Genomic DNA, 18,188 nt, shown 5'->3' with positions numbered 1-18,188 from the left:
GGTAATATGATTCATTTAAGAGATACCAAAATGTTCTTCCTAAAATGATGGATGAGAATGATCATAAGAAATAGTACTGGATATAACTGTTTAAAATTTGTTAATTCAGGTCTATCTAGGGGAATGACATTTCTACAAATTCTAATTTTCATTTAAGTAGCTCCTGAAGTTAAAAAGTGATTTTTCTATTAACTGTGAGCCTGTTGATCATGGCTCTTGTCTTCCAAAATTGTTTGGAGACTTAAATAGAAATATATTTAAGAATTTTCTTTACCTAAATATATAGAAGATTTTCCTCCCAGAAAAGGAAAAAAAGGAAAATTTAAGACTGTCCTGGAAGATGGTAAACAAACTATTAAAGTATTTCAAACCCTCACTTAAAGTTAAAATATTTGGGTAAAATATTTTTACCACCCTCCCCCACACACACTCACCCCATACTCCAAATATATTTAAACAAAATGCAGCTAGGCAAGAATATACGTACTGGGCTGGAGAGATGGCTCAGTGGTTAAGAACACTGGCTACTCTTCCAGAGGTTCTGAGTTCAATTCCCAGCAACCACATGGTGGCTCACAACCATCTGTAACGGATCTGATGCTCTCTTCTTGTGTGTCTGAAGACAGCTACAGTGTACTCATAAATGAATGCCTTTAAAAAAATTTTATATATATATATATATATTTACCATCTTGAACATTACCAGTCTATGGCCAGATTCTCAGACAAACATGTTGTAGAGCACAGTTTGATAACTGTAATGGAAGGCAGTGTGCAGGTAATGTCAGGAAATAGGACTTAACTGCTTGGTGTATGTTTTGAGTATATATATTTGTAAAGTGTACTAGAAAAGTCTCCCAGAGTTTAGTTCCTAGCAACTCACTCGTTTTCTAAAAGTTTTTAGTTATAAAAGAGAAAATAATGAAGTAGTCAGTAAGACCCAGGGGCAGGAAAGATAATGGATGACCTATTAGTACAACCGCACATGGGTGGCATAGCTGGAACATAGAGTCTTTAGTACATGAGTGAGGGATGCCTTAGAGACCAAAGCAGTGAAGCTTTTATTTGAAATTAAAGGTGTGAACCCCCCCTGCCTTATGATTGGCCCAACTTTAACTGCATACATTTAAGTAGGGAACCACATGAAATGACAACATGATTATTGGAGTAGAGTAACTAATAGGAATACTAGTTAAAAAGCAATTGTGTGTAGTCTTAACTTGAAAAACAGCAAAGATCTTAGTTAAAATGGTAAGAAAGATAGATTAGTTGCTGAAATTGGGGATTTAATATTGTCAGAAAGAAAGCGGCAGCAGCCAGTACTGAGCATGTGTGCCATCGTGTACTCTAGTAAGGGCCTTCGAGTTGCACTGTGGTTTCATGGAAGTCTTTGACAGTTAAGATGGTGAGGTCTTTAGAAGAGAACTTGAGGATTGGAGACAAATTAGATACAATGGACGTGAAGGCTGGGTAAGAGTCAGATTATGTCCAGTAGGCAGCTGTAGACATGAGAGAAATGAGATAGTTTTGATCCGTAAAGTGTTGTGTTTTTATGGCTCTAGGACAGGAATCTTCAAAATAAAGTGTTAGGTACCTTAGGAATATACCAGTGAAATAAGCTAGAGGAATCTATTGGGAAATAGAGAAAAAGCTAACTTATAAAGTTTATGTCTTTTATTAGGCATACATTGATTATTTACGTCTTTATATCCACAGTTTGTAAATAGTGTCTGAATATTGCCTGTGCAGAAATTAATAAAGGACTGTGATTAGCTTGGAAGTTACTACTCTATAATTGCCACAAATGAGGTCTAGTGGACTTTTGTACATTTCTTTCTTAGATATGAAAATAAAAATTACTTTTAATTCTAAACTACTTGAGTGCTTTTTATTCTAAAATTTGCATTTAACTAATGATATATTTGATTTTAGATTTTCATTTTATGGATTTTGATGTTTCTCTTTGTTGGTAATATTACATAAACGTTTGTTTTTCCAGCTTAATGGTATTTCTAGGAAACCAAACTTACTAAAAAGACTGAGGTATTAAGCTTTGATAAGAGAAAGATACTTAAAAATGTATTGATTTCTGGTATTTTGCGTAAATAGTAATAAGATTTTCCCCTCTAGCCACCTCGTACATCTCATCCTGTAGTGAAGTTTTCCTGTACAGACTGTGAGCCAATGGTTATTGACAAATTGCCTTTTGACAAATACGAGTTGGAACCTTCACCACTGACTCAGTTTATTCTAGAAAGGAAATCTCCTCAAACATGTTGGCAGGTAAGCTGAAAAACTGTAGTGAAGAAAACATTTCGGTGAGATGTTTCTGACAGAGCTAAACTGGGGACTAGAGAGATGGGTTAGTCAGTAGTGTGTTTGCTGTAAGAGCACACAAACCTGATAATACAAATTTTGGATACCTAGCACCTGTGTAAAAAGCCAGCTACAACAGCCTATCTCTATGTTGGGAAGGATATAGGAGGACCCTGGGATTCATTGGGAAATGGTGAACTCTAGGTTCAGAAAGAGACTGTGTCAACAAAACAAAACAGAGAACAATTAAGGAAGATACTCAGTGTCAACTTCTGGCTTCCACACACACCAGCATGTACATACATGTGCATATACACACAAGTGAAACTGAATCTGTTTTGCATATCATTCATTGCAGGTTTATTGAACATGAGTTTTAACCTTCCTTTTCTACAGGTATATGTGAGTAATAGTGCAAAGTATAATGAACTTGGCCATCCCTTTGGTTACTTGAAAGCTAGTACAGCATTGACCTGTGTCAACTTATTTGTGATGCCTTACAATTACCCAGTCCTCCTTCCTCTCTTAGGTAAGTCATTCTTGCATGTGCTCTTATAGAAAGCTAAGAAATAGACCTATCTTATCTCTAAAAATTAATGAGAATGCTAAACCTACTGTAAAATCCTTATATTTTACAAATAGAGGTACTACTATATTTAAATTTTAAAATTAAATATTCTAACTTTGTACAAGTAAGATTCCTTACTCAGTGGTACTTTCTGGGGTAGACTTTCTGTTTAATGCATAAAAGATGTTCTCTTCATAAAAAACCTGAATTCATATTCTAAGAATTTATCTAACTCTTCATTTGAAAAACAATTTTGTGTGAGTATGTACATGTAGAAGCAACAGCTCACTCCCAGGCATTGTTTTTAAGAAGCTATTCACTCAGTGGTTGTCCAGTTGTTTAAATTTATGTGAGAGCATGTGTTTATGTGATCATGTGCTCATATGTGCCGTGGTGCATGTTTGGTGGTTAAAGCATCACTTGTGAGAGTTGTTCTTGCCTTCTACTGTGTGGGAATCCAGAGATTGAATTTAGGCTCAGGTTGTCAGGCTTGACAACAAGTACCTTTGCCTACTTAGCCATAGCTGGCCACGCCATCAATCTCTTCTAGGACCTGGGGCTTTCTGCTAGCTGGCCATAAGCCTTGGAGGTCTGTTCACCTCTTCTGCTCTGGGATTACAGGCATGTATCACCATACCTATTTTTTTTCGTTGTTACCAGTAATTCAACTCTGGTCCTCATGTTCACAACAGTAAACACTTTTATCATCTGAGCTATGTCCCCAATCCTGGAAAATATTTAAAACATAAGAAAGCCTAGCACCTGTTTTTAGGTTCAAGCTGGTTATCATTTTTGAGCAGTACTGACAAACATTGCTTCTACAACCCAGTGAAGATATTAGTAGTTAATGTAGGAACTATTGTATGTTGTACATACTTCTAGTAGGACATAAGATTTTCTGATTCTGCTTCATTAACCATGTATTTTTTAGACCATAATTGACAGCCTTTTACCTTTAAAATCGAGTTACAAACAAAAACTGCTAGAGCTAAGTTTACTACTCTTAATTTTGCTAAGATTTTCTGGTGTTAAGTAACAAAGTAGACTTGAAAGAGGAACTTTAACTAGAGGTAGAACAATGAGTGATGCTACTGTATTGTTGACTGTTGTAGATGACTTGTTCAAAGTGCACAAAGCAAAACCAACTCTGAAATGGAGACAGTCATTTGAAAGTTATTTGAAGACAATGCCTCCCTACTATCTTGGGGTAAGAATAATATTGTTAAAATAGATCTTGAACCTTTTGCTCGTCCCTATAAATAACATGAAAATTGAATGTACAGATAACATATGAGTGTAATTATAGATTTTAGTGGTTTGTAGGATAATAGTTGTGAGAATATATGAATATTGTGTCGCCAAAGCCAGGTACTGTCATAAGCATGATGTGTGTATTAATGGTGTTTAATACTTAAGGTCTCTCTGTGAGGTAAAATTGACCTGTTTCTGCCTCAAAGTTAAAGTCAAGAAATGAAAGTAAGTGATCATTTCTAGTTCTAGTTTCTACTTTTGATGCAAGAATTTTATACCTCTGACTAGAACTAATCTTTATAAGTGCTCCCTGTATCATTAGAAGATTAATAGCTTGATTTTTATGGTTGTAAAAGTTAAAGTTTCTTTGAAAATTGTGTTAGAGAGAGTAAGAAGGAAGGAGCTTGTTATCTCAGTTCTCTTTAGCAACCTTTAAGACTTAGTGAGAGCTTCATGAGTATTACATAAATGTGAGCTCTGGGTTTTGATTCTGGGATTCAGCAAAGCTTATGCACTTTCCATGCCATTGAGTTATTTTCTGTCTTTGTGTCTGTTGGTGATATTATATAAAGTGATTCTGAGTTAGTCCATCCTTACTCCTGAAGATTTTTTTACTGTTATATATATGTTTTAAACTTTTTACTCTGCTTGTTCTCCTGTGTTGTCCCTGCACTCTCATTCATAACTTGTTTCATTCAATTCATAGCTTGCTATGTTATTGGGGAGGGGACCAGGGGATCTTAAGGTACATGAGTTTGTCTGAGCTTTCCCAGTTGGCTAAGATCCCTGAGCTTCTGAGCCTTGTAAATTTCATGAGCAATTTCACAAGCTTCTAAGACTTTAAAAACAAACAAACAAACAAATAAAAAAACTATATAAGAGCTGATGATACATAAAAAGCTCAGTTAATGATAATAGTGTGGATCAAAATCTATTGAATGCTTACTATATGCGTTCCATGTTTGTTTGTTTATTTATTTATTTAGGTTTTCCAAGGCAGGGTTTCTCTGTATTGCCCTGGCTGTCCTGGAACTCACTCTGTAGACTAGGCTGGCCTCGAACTCAGAAATACGCCTGTCTCTGCTTCCCAAGTGCTGGGAATAAAGGCGTGTGCCTCCACTACCCGGTTTGCTTTCTATGTACTAACTCGTGTAATTCCATAACAACTTGTTAAAGATAGATGTCCTTTCCTCCTTCTGAAAATAAGAGCTAACTCAGGACAAGTTGTATCACTAGCTCAGATTGTGTGTCCAGCCCCCTCACCCAATGTAACACTCAGACTGGCCCACACAGTGTGTCTTCTATCTTCCAAATGAGTATCTCCCTATGGTATTGAGCATTTCTGGACTTCATTCTTAATGCACCGGATTATTACTCTTCTAATTCATATTAACTACCTTAAGTTGCTTTTCATGGCACTGATTACTAAAATATAAATAATACTACTGTATTGTTGTTCTGTGTTCCTTTTAAGGCAAAGAATGCAAGTTGAGGTGAAAAGCTTTTAAAAGTTACTATATATGGCATTTTCTAAAAATTTGATATTAAATGTTGTTTCTTTTTCTCTAGCCCCTGAAGAAAGCTGTTAGAATGATGGGCGCACCTAATCTGATAGCAGATAGTATGGAGTATGGACTGAGTTATAGTGTCATTTCATACCTCAAAAAATTGAGTCAGCAGGTAATGTCAGAAACTGGAAGTGAACATTTAAGGATTTGACTGCTAGCTAACATTTTTAATAGTCTAAGAGCTATCTAGTTCTTGATGACTCGTTATTACTGAGGTACTCAGGTCAAACCCAGGGTTTCTCATGTGGTAGGCAGTTAATATCACTAACCAACCCTTTCATTTTGAGGCAAGTTAACTCACATCAGACTTGAATTTGGCAGACCTCCTGCCTCAGTCTTGAGTAGCTGGGATTACAAGTGTGCTACTATCCTATCTGACAGACTGCAAACAAGATCTTTTCTTTCAAACCTGGAAGCTTCTTTGGAACTGTTTGTAAAACCATGGAGTTTTTATCATTCCGGCTATAAGTTCTATTAAGATACGGTGAATATCAAGCAATTGGCAGTTTACTTCCATCCAAATTGTGAATGTCTTTTTAAGTTTTTTAGTACTTTAGATACTTCTCTGCAATTTAGAAGGAATCAAAATATGGCTAAAGTGTACATCAGGCTTGCCACATCTGTGTGTATAGTTCTCTGCTAATCATGTCTTCAAGCGGTTTGTTGTCTCATTTCCTGTTGCTTCTGAATTGGGGATGTTTTCTTTTATGAGACATACTTTATAGTTTATGTATGACAGGTATTAATTAATGAAATAACTTGAAGGAATGTTTGTCCTGCTGTAAAAGTTTTGAGTTGTAATTATTTTAATTGATAAACTATTGTTATTAAGGTATGTTTGGTTTACCTAAAACTAATGTAAACTCTGATTACTTGATTTTTTTTAAATTCAATTTATAATTTATGGAAGAGTATAGTCACTAGCATCTGATTTATAAACTTGTAGATTGTATTGAGACAATTTTTGTTTCTTTTTACTTTAGGCCAAAATTGAATCTGATAGAGTCATCGGATCCGTAGGCAAAAAAGTAGTACAGGAAACTGGGATTAAAGTCCGAAGCCGGTCACATGGGTTGTCAATGGCGCATAGGAAAGGTTTTCAAGTGCTGCAGGGTATTTCGGAGGATGTCCCTCACAGGTTGCTAGACCTTAATATGAAGGAGTACACTGGGTTCCAGGTCGCTTTACTAAATAAGGTAACAGTCAGTTTAACATTGTGTTGTAGTCTGTCATAGAGCAAGTTACAGTTTATATCAACTAACAGTTTGTCCAGGCTTCAAAAGGCCCATTTCTATATGGCTGTAGAATGATACTTATTATATTACCACCGAACCTTTGAATTAAAACATAAATTGTATATAGTATGTAAATGAATGAGTTGATTGATAGTGAAAACAATGGCTTAAAGATTCCTTCAAGTTACAGAGCTGATATTAGAATTTACTTGCACTTAAGACCTTAACATGCTTTATAACTCATTATTAAAATTATTTTCTTTTCAGCAACCTTTCTGTAGACAATAGAATAACCGAGCTGATTATAACACTTATGGAAATATTAAGAGTCTGGAATAGCTGAACCAGTTTTGGAAAAGGAATAAAGTTTGGACAATTGCAGATGCATAATTTAGAACTGAAAAACTGCTGTAATTACGGCAAAGTGATTGTGTGTGGTTAAATTCAGAGGAGAGGTAGAATGGAATAGGGCAGGTTCTCACACACATTTAACAGAGGTGCCACGATAATTAAAATGGCAAAAAGCCTCTTAAAAGTAGCTACAATAGTGGATATTCTTATGCAACATAATTACCTCATATTTGATGTTATAATAATCATAACAATTAAACCTTAAGCATACAGAAGAAAAAAAGAAAACATCTTCATAGTGTTGAAAGCTAATGAAGATTTTTGTAGTATAACATAAATCCAAAAAGAACACAGACCCAAAAAATTGGTAAATTTAAAATTAAATATCTTCTCTTCAGTGAACTGGTATAACTTGAGATGTAGTTGAATGGTAGAATGATTGCCTAACATCTGAGAGTCCCTGGTTTCACTCTCAATACTATATATATTTTAAAGAAGAAGAAAAGAAAACCAAAGTAGGAAAGGTACAGGTCAGAGAAGCCCAGAACTTGTGATAGAAGACTGGAATCAAGATAATTGGCATCCAGACCATGAAAGTACTCTAAGCTACGTGTGATGATGTCAGCCAACTGTAAACTCACATGCTTGCTCTTCAGGCCCACATGCTCAAAGAGCAGAGTGGTAGTCAAACTCTTCCAGTGGTTAAAGAAAGGCTTTCGTTAACTGATTTGCTTCCTTTACCCAGAACATACTAAAAGATCTTAAAACTTAAAGTTTGGTTTATTTTGTTGAGCTTGCCATAAAATCTCTCTTTTAGCCTTGCAATGTTGTAGTTAATACTGTAGCATGTGTCTTTGTTTTCTTTTGCTCTTTCAAAGCTGCTAGTTGGCTTAGTTAGTTTATATTTCATTTTTGGGCCTATGCTTCAGGCTAAAGAGATTTTAAATTCTTTTTAGAAATATTTTATCCTTGAATATGTTTGTGTAGGATTTGAAGCCTCAGACCTTTAGAAATGCTTATGATATACCAAGACGGAATCTTCTGGATCATTTAACAAGAATGAGATCTAACCTTTTAAAGAGCACCCGCAAATTTCTTAAAGGCCAGGATGAAGGTTAGAGTATGATTTTTAAATATTTCTGTTTTTAAAACAACCTTGTACAGTCTTGTAGTATTCTCATTGTTGATTCAAGCAAGTGATGTAAAAGAAACACTCAGATATACATTCACATAATTAAAAATAAAATATTTAAAAGGGTGATTCATCACTTATTTTCTACACTCCTCCTTCCTGTCACTGTTAACCACAACTCCTCTTACTAGTTTATTCTTACTTCTTCAGGCACCTGGACTCCTACAGTCATTTTCTTGGGCTGTGTTAGCATCTGATAGTTTGACTCTGGGTGACCATTTCATGGCATATTCTGCTACTTCCTTGTATCTATGGCCCCTGTTGTAATTCACATCATGAACTCTAGCTATGACTAAAGCCTTCTCACCATTACATGTGTTTATTCATGTGCTAGGTTCACTCTATTTTCTACAAATTCTACTTTATTTTGCCTAGAAGATAAAATTAGTACTTTAAATTTTACATTTGAAGAATTAAAAGCTGTAACATTTTATACGTGCTCTATACTAACTTCCAGTATGTAGTAAAATGGGGTTGGTATTCATATTGGGATAGCTAGAGTAATTATTAGTGATGATAACTTTTGTTTGATATATTCTCTCTGAAAAGATCAAGTGCATAGTGTACCTATAGCACAAATGGGGAATTACCAGGAATACCTCAAGCAAGTACCTTCTCCATTGAGAGAACTTGATCCTGATCAGCCTCGAAGGTTGCATACATTTGGCAATCCCTTTAAACTGGATAAAAAGGTAACTCTGAAATGTTCTATGATATAATTTGTTGGATAGCTGTGTCAATTTAGCTTAAGTTATTTGCGGGGGGGGGGGGAGAATATCTCATTAAAGTATTAATATTAAGTATTTTATCAATTAAAGAATTGAGGTTAGTTGTACTACTTAAAAGTTGGGTATAGGGGCTTGGGAGATGGCTTAGTGTGGGTTAAGTGCTTGCCATGCAAGCATGAGAAACTGAGTGCAAATCCCCAGCGTCCATAGAGAAAGCCACACACGGTAGCACTCATCTGTAATTCCTGCACTCCTCTGGCAACTTGGCACTTAGACAGTTGACTCCCAGAAGCTAATGGGCCAGCTAATCTAGCATGCACAGTGGCGAATAAGAGACCCTGTCTTAGATGAGGTAGAAGGTGAAGACTTTCACCTGAGCTTGTCCTCTTATTTCCACATGTACAGTATGGCATGCCTATATCCACACTGACAAATGTACCCCTCCACCCCCAACACACATAGACAATCTGCATGGAAATTTAAAAAAATGGTATTTTCTTTTTTAGTATGAGAAGGATGAAGAAGGGAAAGATTAGGACTAAAGGGTTACTAAGTCCCAGCTTCAGGGATGATTTTTCGTGAGTTCCTGACAACATTGTTATCCTAGTTAATAGTAATTTGTTATATATTTAAAAGTTGCTAAAAGTATGCTAAACATATTTCCAACATTCTTACCTCATCAAAGTTGGTATGTATTAGCCATGTTAATTACATCGAATCTTTTTTTTTTAAAAGATTTTTGTTTTTTAAAATTTACATGTGTAAATTTTAAAAATTTACACATGCCCGTGAGGTATTCCCCACATATGTAGAGGAGCTTTGGTGGCTAGAGGAGTGTTCTAGGTCACCTGCAACTGCATTTATAAATGTTTGTTAACTTTCATGTGGGTGCTGGAAACAGAATCTGGATAAAGAGCAGGAAGTGCTCTTAGCTTCTAAGCCCATAATTAAATCTTTTTTTTTTTTTAATATATGTATTGTGTGTATATGTGTGCATGCGCACTTATGCCATGGCACACATTTGGAAAATCAGAGGGCAAATTTTTGTGGAGTCAGTTTTCTGGTTCTCTCCTACCTTTCTTGTGATCTAGGCTTTGAACTCAGGTCACCCAAAGCACCTGCTATTCTTCCTTGCCCATCCTTGTTTAACCCTTTCTACACAGTATGCATAGATCAAGCTGTCACATTGCATACCATAAATGTGTTGTTATTCATCAATTAAAATATATGGTGCCCATTAAAATGTAAAACTTATATGTAAATCCAACATTTTCTATCTGTTAATAGGGTATGATGATAGATGAAGCAGATGAGTTTGTGGCTGGACCTCAGAATAAACACAAGCGGCCTGGAGAGCCAAGCATGCAAGGGATCCCAAAAAGACGCCGGTGTGCCTCTCCACTCTTGAGAGGCCGAAGGCAGAGCCCTGCTGTGAACAGTCATATCGGAGGGAAAGGACCACCTGCACCCATGACGCAAGCACAGCCAGGTCTTATTAAACCCCTTCCTCTGCATAAAGGTAGCACTTTGGGGCTTTCAAATACTACTTGCTATTTTGGGGTTCCTAAGGGAAGAGATTTTTATAATAGAAACAAAAAGATTGTTCAGCAGAGTCCAGTGAGTATTTATTGTGAATTGGTATGTAGTAGTTTGGATGTCTTTTTGGTGAACATTTTATAAATTCATACTTTCCCATCTTCTAAAATGACATTAGCAAATCTTCAAGTATTTCAATAATGGTTATGGAAGGAATATTGTCACTACCAGCTAAAATAAACATTTTTCTGTTCAGTAAAACTTAACAGCTAAACCCAACTATTAAATGTTTATTATACTGTGCTACAGATGTGAGCAAGGCTGTAATCACTTCTGACCTCATAGTAGGCAATGAGAGAAAATCATCTAATCAATTACAAGTGTGTTAAATGTTAGAGTGTATTCTAGAAATATTTGACAGGAAGAATGTCTATGGATGAGTGGGAATTAAAGCTTTCCCTGTGCTAAAGAGTCTAAAGAGAGTACGCTTAGAATACAAAAAGAGAAAGATATTAAGACCTGAAAGAATTCTATTATGGCATTGGTATTGGGCATATTTAGTAAGAAGAGAGTTGTCAGCTGGGCGTGGTGGTGCACACCTTTAATCCCAGCACTCGGGAGGCAGAGGCAGGTGGATTTCTGAGTTCGAGGCCAGCCTGGTCTACAGAGTGAGTTCCAGGACAGCCAAGGCTATACAGAGAAACCCTGTCTCGAAAAAACCAAAAAAAAAAAAAAAAAAAAAAAAAAAAGAAGAGAGTTGTCTCGACCTTTTATAAAGATTCTGGATTTTATTCCAGGGACAGTGAGAAACCATTGAATGCTTCAAAAGAGGTGGTAACCTGGTTAGTTAGCATTTTATGTATGTGGTATCATTTTACGTATGGGAATATAGGAAACTTAATAAGTCAATGTTTTTGTTAATTATACATAGTAACTTCATTGGCTTATATAACATCTTAAAAATATGGATGTTAAACATATGGAAAGAAATCCAATATTATCTACTATTTGATGGAATTATACAGTACTCTTAAATATATTTGACTGTTCTCCCCGGTTCTATATTGAATATCAGTGTGATCAAACCTAGATCTAGTAATTTCATGGGAAATAAAAGAGACAGAAAAAGAGGTTAAATTACAAAAGTGGGGTACAATCAGAAAATTAAGATCATAGGGAACTCTAGGACACCCCCCCCAAAATAAATCTGTTGTGTTGTTTTTGTCATTGAAAAAAATAATGAAAAGAGAGATGCAGAAAGGTTTTATAGAGTCAAAGACCAGTTACGCTGCATCAACCTCACTTGGATCCAGAATAAAATAAAATGTATAAAATAACTGAAGGGTGAGAATGCTGACTGGATAGTTGATGTTCTACTGTAACTGTTGTACAACAATAGGGCCTAATTAGTAAATGCAAATGATTTGACCTGTGTCTTGAGAAACAGTAGGCAAGTTAGGAAAAGCAGTAAGTGTGAGTTTATCTTAATAGTGTGTTGATGGTTTGAAAAGCTTTAGATACAGACCACACAAGTTAGAAACATCTTTTGGTCTTTGGCTGTCTTACTATCACTAATACATTGTTGTGAAGTAAAGGACAGAAAGCTTTTTTTAAAAAATTGAGAAAGAAAGGATGGAGATAGACTTGTATGAAAACCCAGTTTTGAGTTAAGCTGTAAAGGGCAGGGAGGCTAGTGAGTAATCCATCAAGATGAAAATGGTGGTTTTGCTTGAGAATGTTTAAATGCTGGCATCATGGACCTAGTATTCAGAAACGTTAAAATAAAGATGAGAGAGGCTATTATCTCCACCAAGAAGGCAAGAGAAAATGGCCCAGCTTGCTAATGAAAGAATACTGTTTCTGTTGAACAAAATGAGTATGGGTACAAATTCATTAGAAATAAGGGAGTAGAAGAGTTCTCACCCAGGACTTTGCTTCTCTAAGAAATAGAAAGTAAGTATACTGCTGAGCTAGAGAAGATGATTGGAAAAGTTAGAACTCGGAAGAGAATGAAGGATATGGAGTGTCTGTGGGAAAGGGAGGAAGCATGTAGTAGGCTTGCTAAGCAGTGGAAGATCCAAACCTATGTGGTAATTGGGACCACCCTGGTAGATCTGGCTCCTATTTTTCCAGCTATTGTCATCACTCCAGTTAATTGTCTGCAGCTAACAGACAGTGTAAACCAGCCATTAAGTCTGGTGTTTCCTTGATAGATACCATAGTGTGGGGTGTTAGAACGAGATCATTGGAACACTGATGAAAGTGGCCTAGCATGGGATTAAGCCTCACAAAGAAGAAAGTGGAGGAGTTGCTGGTGTGAAAGTTCAACCTTTTTAAAGGCAGGAGCTGGAATATTGCAAAAGGATGCTATGAGTTTGTTTTAGATGGGAAAGGTGAAGTGGGAATGGAAAGTTCTTTGAGGTCAGATGTTTGGTATATGATGTTCCACATAGACATTGGTGCTACAGAACTTAATAAATTTGGAGCATGCAAGAGGGGTGCTTGGGGTCCTTGTTAAACTGCTTGTTATCATGCAAGTCAGGACTGGGCCACAAAGGAAGCATTTGAGAGGCTCTCCTGAGGCTAATTCCTTGTAAGAACCTCCTAGAATGTTAGGAGGGACTTAAGAATGTACAGTGGACGAGGTGCCAGAGGATGTGCACTGAACCCAGTATGAAGAGAATTGTTCAAAAGTGCAGGATTTTTTGCCTTTTTTTTTTTTTTTTTTAAATGGTTTTAGAGTTTTATTGTTGAAAAGCAGAAAGGAAGAGAGAAGGTAGAAAGAGAGAGGCCGGCCATGGCCACGTGGAGAGGGGGGGAAAAGGAGAGCTAGAGATGAGAGTAAGAAAGGTGAGAGCTTAAGAGCTTTTTTTGGTTTTCTGAGACAGAGTTTCTCTGTGTAGCCCTGGCTGTCCTGGAACTACCAGGCTGGCCTCGAACTCAAACCTGCCTGCCTCTGCTTCCCAAGTGCTGAAGTTAAAGGCATGTGCCACCACTGCCTGACTGCTTTTTTCTTTAAAGAATTAAATACAAGAGATTTTAAAATTATATTTAAGAGGTGGAAGAGTCAGCGACTATCTCACTTTTTACACTCAATGAGAAAGCAATTTCTACTCCACGTTTGAAAAGGAGAGAAGTGGCTTGTTTGTTTGTTTTATTTTTTTAAATAGGAGAGCGTGGTTTTCATTAAAGTTGAAATTACTGTGATTTTCAGCCTTAACCTTAGACAAAGGCTGAGAAACAGTTGTGGAGAATAATCAGTGAAGAAGTGTTTTCAAACCATGGGGTAGAATTCAGAAAGTATGAGGGAGGGAGATGGAAGGAGTAGAAACCAGGTCTTTACATTGAGTTATAGAACAGAAGGGTTTAGCTGGTGCTCTGGAGGCTGGTGAACAATCAAACTTAGGGGTCATGTCTAAGAATCTTATATTTATTGGCAAGCTAGTAAACTTTTGAGTCTGCTGGTCTAATGAGCTGAAGTGGGTGCCAGATTACTTTGCTAGGAACTGAAAGGATTGTGCTCTGAAATGTAATGTGCCTTATTTGCAGAATCTTGAGCAATAAACACCATTCAGTGTTTACTTTTCTCTCTAAAGAATAACAGGTTTATAAAGATAAGTAGGCTTAAGATGAAGTAGGTAGGACTCTTAAGCCAAAAATGACAATTTTAGTTGTGTATATACTAAAAACTTGTTTAATTACTTTGCTAAAATTATTTCTATTTTAAATACGTCTTTAGTTATTTGTAGTAATTGTGTTACTTTAGCATTTTTATTCTGTACTTTAATACCAGATCTCACTTTTTGTTCCATTTCTTTGGTTTCATTTCAGAAGCCACTAATGATTCAATAGTAGACGATGTGGTTGAAAATCATGTTGCTGACCAACTTTCATCAGACATGACACCAAATGCTATGGATACTGAATTTTTAACATCTCCCCCTAATCTTTTGGAACCATCAACCAATCATACAGAGGCCCTTGGTCATGAACATTTAGGAAACAATGACCTTACTGTTGGTGGGTTTTTAGAAAATCATGAGGAGCCAAGAAATAAAGAACAAAGTGCCGAAGAGAATATACCAGCATCTTCACTCAACAAAGGAAAGAAATTGATGCATTGTAGAAGCCATGAAGAGGTCAACACTGAACTAAAAGCACAAATAATGAAAGAGATCCGAAAGCCAGGAAGAAGTATGTATAATTAGAGACAAAACTTACTAATTTCTTTGTTTTCAATTAGGCAAAACCAAGTCAATCAGTAAAAGCATACATATTATTCTAGATTACCCATGAAGTAATATCTGAATTCTTTAGGGTTTAATTTCAGATTCAGCTGGAAAACACTAAATAATCTTGGTACTCAAGGTGTTCCAGTATGGGTAGTAGATAGCAGAAAGTTTTATCTATAGAGATGCAGTACATGTACCTGCCGTGACAGGGGCACAGACTCTTGACTTCTAACTAGGAGTTGAAATTTTACAACAGCTAACCCAAACAGATAGAGTGGATAATACTACATGGCTTGGTGTTGGGTCGACAGTGTATCTAAGAGGTAGAGCACCTGTATAGCCCAAATTCAATTCTCAACACTGTCTCGTGTGTTTGCAAAGTTCCTCTTTACTGTCACTATGAATGAATTATGATAGTAACCTGGATCATGTGCTTAGGCTCCAAACCAAAGTCATAAGGCCATCACCTGAATGCAAGAGAACTCTCTTGGTACAAGAAGTGTGCATAATATTGGCATCCATTCAGAACATAACTGACACTGCTGTGGTGGTATAATAAGAAAGTGGAAGGGCCTTGAGCACACACACACACAAAATGCTCTTGGAAGGTTTTATTTTTGGTGATACATACTTTCATGCACATAATGTTAACAGTGGTCTGTAAAAGCTTTGAAGAGTGGTATATTTTTATGTAAAATTTTTTATCTGAGTATAAAGGCAGTTAATTGATTTCCTTCTTTTTTTTTTTTTAAAGAATATGAAAGAATCTTCACTTTACTGAAGCATGTGCAAGGCAGTTTACAGACAAGGCTCATATTTTTACAAAATGTCATTAAGGAAGCATCCAGGTAAAGAAACTTGTTTGTTTCTAAACAATAATGAAATGGTTTTTGGTTTGCATGTATGATATTTAAATTGCATTTGTTAGGCAGTTGGGTTTATGCATGTGCATGGATTTGATTAATTGAAATGTGAATTAGCTTAAAAGAGGAAAAAAAAAAAGTTGCACGCATTTCTAATCACTCAAAATAGCAATGTAGAAAGGTAAAAGAAGTTAAAGATTTACAACAACACCAAAAAGCAATGGAGAAATTAATCAAGAATTTTAAAAGAATATAATAATTTACCAGGGAAAACTGTCCATAATTTCTCAAGGATGATGTGCCTACTTCAGCTTGGGCATGGTCTACTTAGAATGCTAAAGATAAGGCTATGTGTTTTCATATAAGTTGAAATACTTAAGTTATTCTACTTTTAATGAAAAGTCTATTCTGTCTTTTGTTTAGTTCAAAGCATGCCTTGAACTTTTAGTGTTGTTCACTAAAACTTTTGAGATAGCATCTTCCCACATAGCCAGGCTAGCCTCCATCTTAGGTTTCTTCTGCCGTAGTCTTCCAAATGCTGCAATTACAGGCATGTGCCCACATGCTGACGCAGCTTGGATCTAGTCGTGTTCCTTGCACCTGCCTTTCTGCCACCTTTGCTATAGAATTTGCATCATTTTACAAGTAAGAAAGTAGTAGGAATAAAATGTCCAGAAATATTCTAAAGAGCATAAGCGATATTTATGATTTTGTATAATATTTTAGCCTACCTATATTTGTTACTGGTAAACACTTTGTGCTATATATCCTGTTATAGATACTTTATGATACTTGATGTCCTGGTCTTCAAATTATAGTAGAACACATTTTTTTTTTTTAAATGCTACTATCAATTTTATTTTCATTTTGTAGGATCTTCAATTTTCAAAAAGGACTAGATGATACTACAGTAACTGTTTTGCAATTCAACTTTTATATTTAGAATCCTTGTGTATATTAGTAGTATCTTTTTCATTTTTGGTGGTAGGAAGAATAACCATTCTTCCCTTGTTCCTAAGACAAGATGAGTTCTAAGAAAAACTGTAATTCAGTTGTTGTTTGAACAGTAACTTAGACATTTTTCATTAGATTTGTACAAGTCTGTGTACACACATGTGGAGGTCAGAACAACTTCAGAAGTCAGTCTCTACTTCCTATGAGTTAGGAGGACATCAGAGTTGGTCAAGGTTGGCTATTATGGCCCCCTTATCTTCTGAGTTATTTTGTTAATCCCTAACAGATTTTAAAAAAAAAAAAAAATGTTCCTTTTTTGAGACTATAATATCATGGCATCATTTCCCTTTTCCCTTTTCTCTTCAGAACCTCTCAAATATCCCACCCTTGCTCTTTCAAATCCATAGCCTACTAACTATTGTTACATATATAGTACATTGTGTGTATGCGTTTATATTGCATAACTGTCATCTGTTTGGTCTGTATAATGTTACCTGAAAACATAAGCATAACATAGCATATTTATAACACCACCAAAAAGCAATGGAGAAATTAATCAAGAATTTTAAAAGAATATAATAATTTACCAGGGAAAACATACATAATTTCTCAAGGATTTATGTGCCTATATAATGTTACCTGAAAACATAACGTTATGTTTTCAGGGCAGACCTGAAACTGGAAGAAGACTCTTTGTCCTGCTCTCAGCACTCCTTGGTCATCCATTAGTTCTTTGTTGGAGCTGAGACCTCCTGAGTGTCCATCCACGTTAGCCGTGTCTATTAGGACTGTCCTTGCTCAGCTCATGTTTACGTAGTTGCCAACAGACTTTAGGTGTTGGTTTTTGTTTTTTTTTTTTTAATTATCTTTTTTATTTATGATCCAGACATTGCCCCCCTCTGGTCTCCTACCACAGTTCCTCTTCCAGCCTTCCCCTACCTACTTTGGTGTTTTTTTTTTCATTCTACTTTAAAACAAACAACTCTTTCCCAAAGCCAGTTTTTCTCTGTGAAACTGCTAGTGTATACTGTTCTTTAGTAGGTAATTAAGAATGCTCTTATTTTTCTTACACAGGTTTAAGAAACGGATGCTAATAGAACAACTGGAGAACTTCTTGGATGAAATTCATCGAAGAGCCAATCAGATCAACCATATTAATAGCAATTAAAAGAAAATAGAATGCGGCCACTTATTTCATTGTCTTCTCCAAATACAAAGTAAATACAAGACTGTTGTAATCTTGTATTCATTCTTTGACATGCATTGTTGGCTATTTGAGATACTAAAATCATTCTACAGTTCCTTTCCATCACTTTACAGTGCCCTTTTCATTTTAGCTTTCTCTTGTAAAGTGAAAAGTAGCACGACATTTTTTTCTTTCTTTTTTTTTTTTT

The 18,188-nt window shown here is 35.9% G+C and overlaps 1 protein-coding gene across 3 annotated transcripts in view; it reads left to right on the top strand.

Moving 5' to 3' along the window:
• The window catches only part of Ints6 (integrator complex subunit 6), an 84,729-nt gene that overhangs the window by 52,125 nt on the left and 14,416 nt on the right, over nucleotides 1–18,188 (top strand). Inside the window, exons 8-18 of one of the 3 annotated variants that reach the window (XM_029541985.1) lie at nucleotides 2,131–2,283; nucleotides 2,713–2,845; nucleotides 3,997–4,091; nucleotides 5,705–5,815; nucleotides 6,687–6,899; nucleotides 8,277–8,403; nucleotides 9,031–9,173; nucleotides 10,497–10,728; nucleotides 14,577–14,939; nucleotides 15,732–15,825; nucleotides 17,869–18,011. In XM_029541985.1, coding sequence (XP_029397845.1) covers nucleotides 2,131–2,283; nucleotides 2,713–2,845; nucleotides 3,997–4,091; nucleotides 5,705–5,815; nucleotides 6,687–6,899; nucleotides 8,277–8,403; nucleotides 9,031–9,173; nucleotides 10,497–10,728; nucleotides 14,577–14,939; nucleotides 15,732–15,825; nucleotides 17,869–17,962 — 1,758 coding nt within the window. In that variant the 3' untranslated portion in view covers nucleotides 17,963–18,011. Of the gene's footprint in view, nucleotides 1–2,130; nucleotides 2,284–2,712; nucleotides 2,846–3,996; nucleotides 4,092–5,704; nucleotides 5,816–6,686; nucleotides 6,900–8,276; nucleotides 8,404–9,030; nucleotides 9,174–10,496; nucleotides 10,729–14,576; nucleotides 14,940–15,731; nucleotides 15,826–17,868; nucleotides 18,164–18,188 lie in introns of those variants that run through there. The other 2 variants (XM_021203422.2, XM_029541984.1) reach the window with 2 other exon arrangements.

This window comes from Mus pahari, chromosome 8, assembly GCF_900095145.1.
Source record: "Mus pahari chromosome 8, PAHARI_EIJ_v1.1, whole genome shotgun sequence".
Lineage (NCBI taxonomy): Eukaryota > Metazoa > Chordata > Mammalia > Rodentia > Muridae > Mus > Mus pahari.
This window is presented reverse-complemented; position numbering and strand designations above follow the sequence as displayed.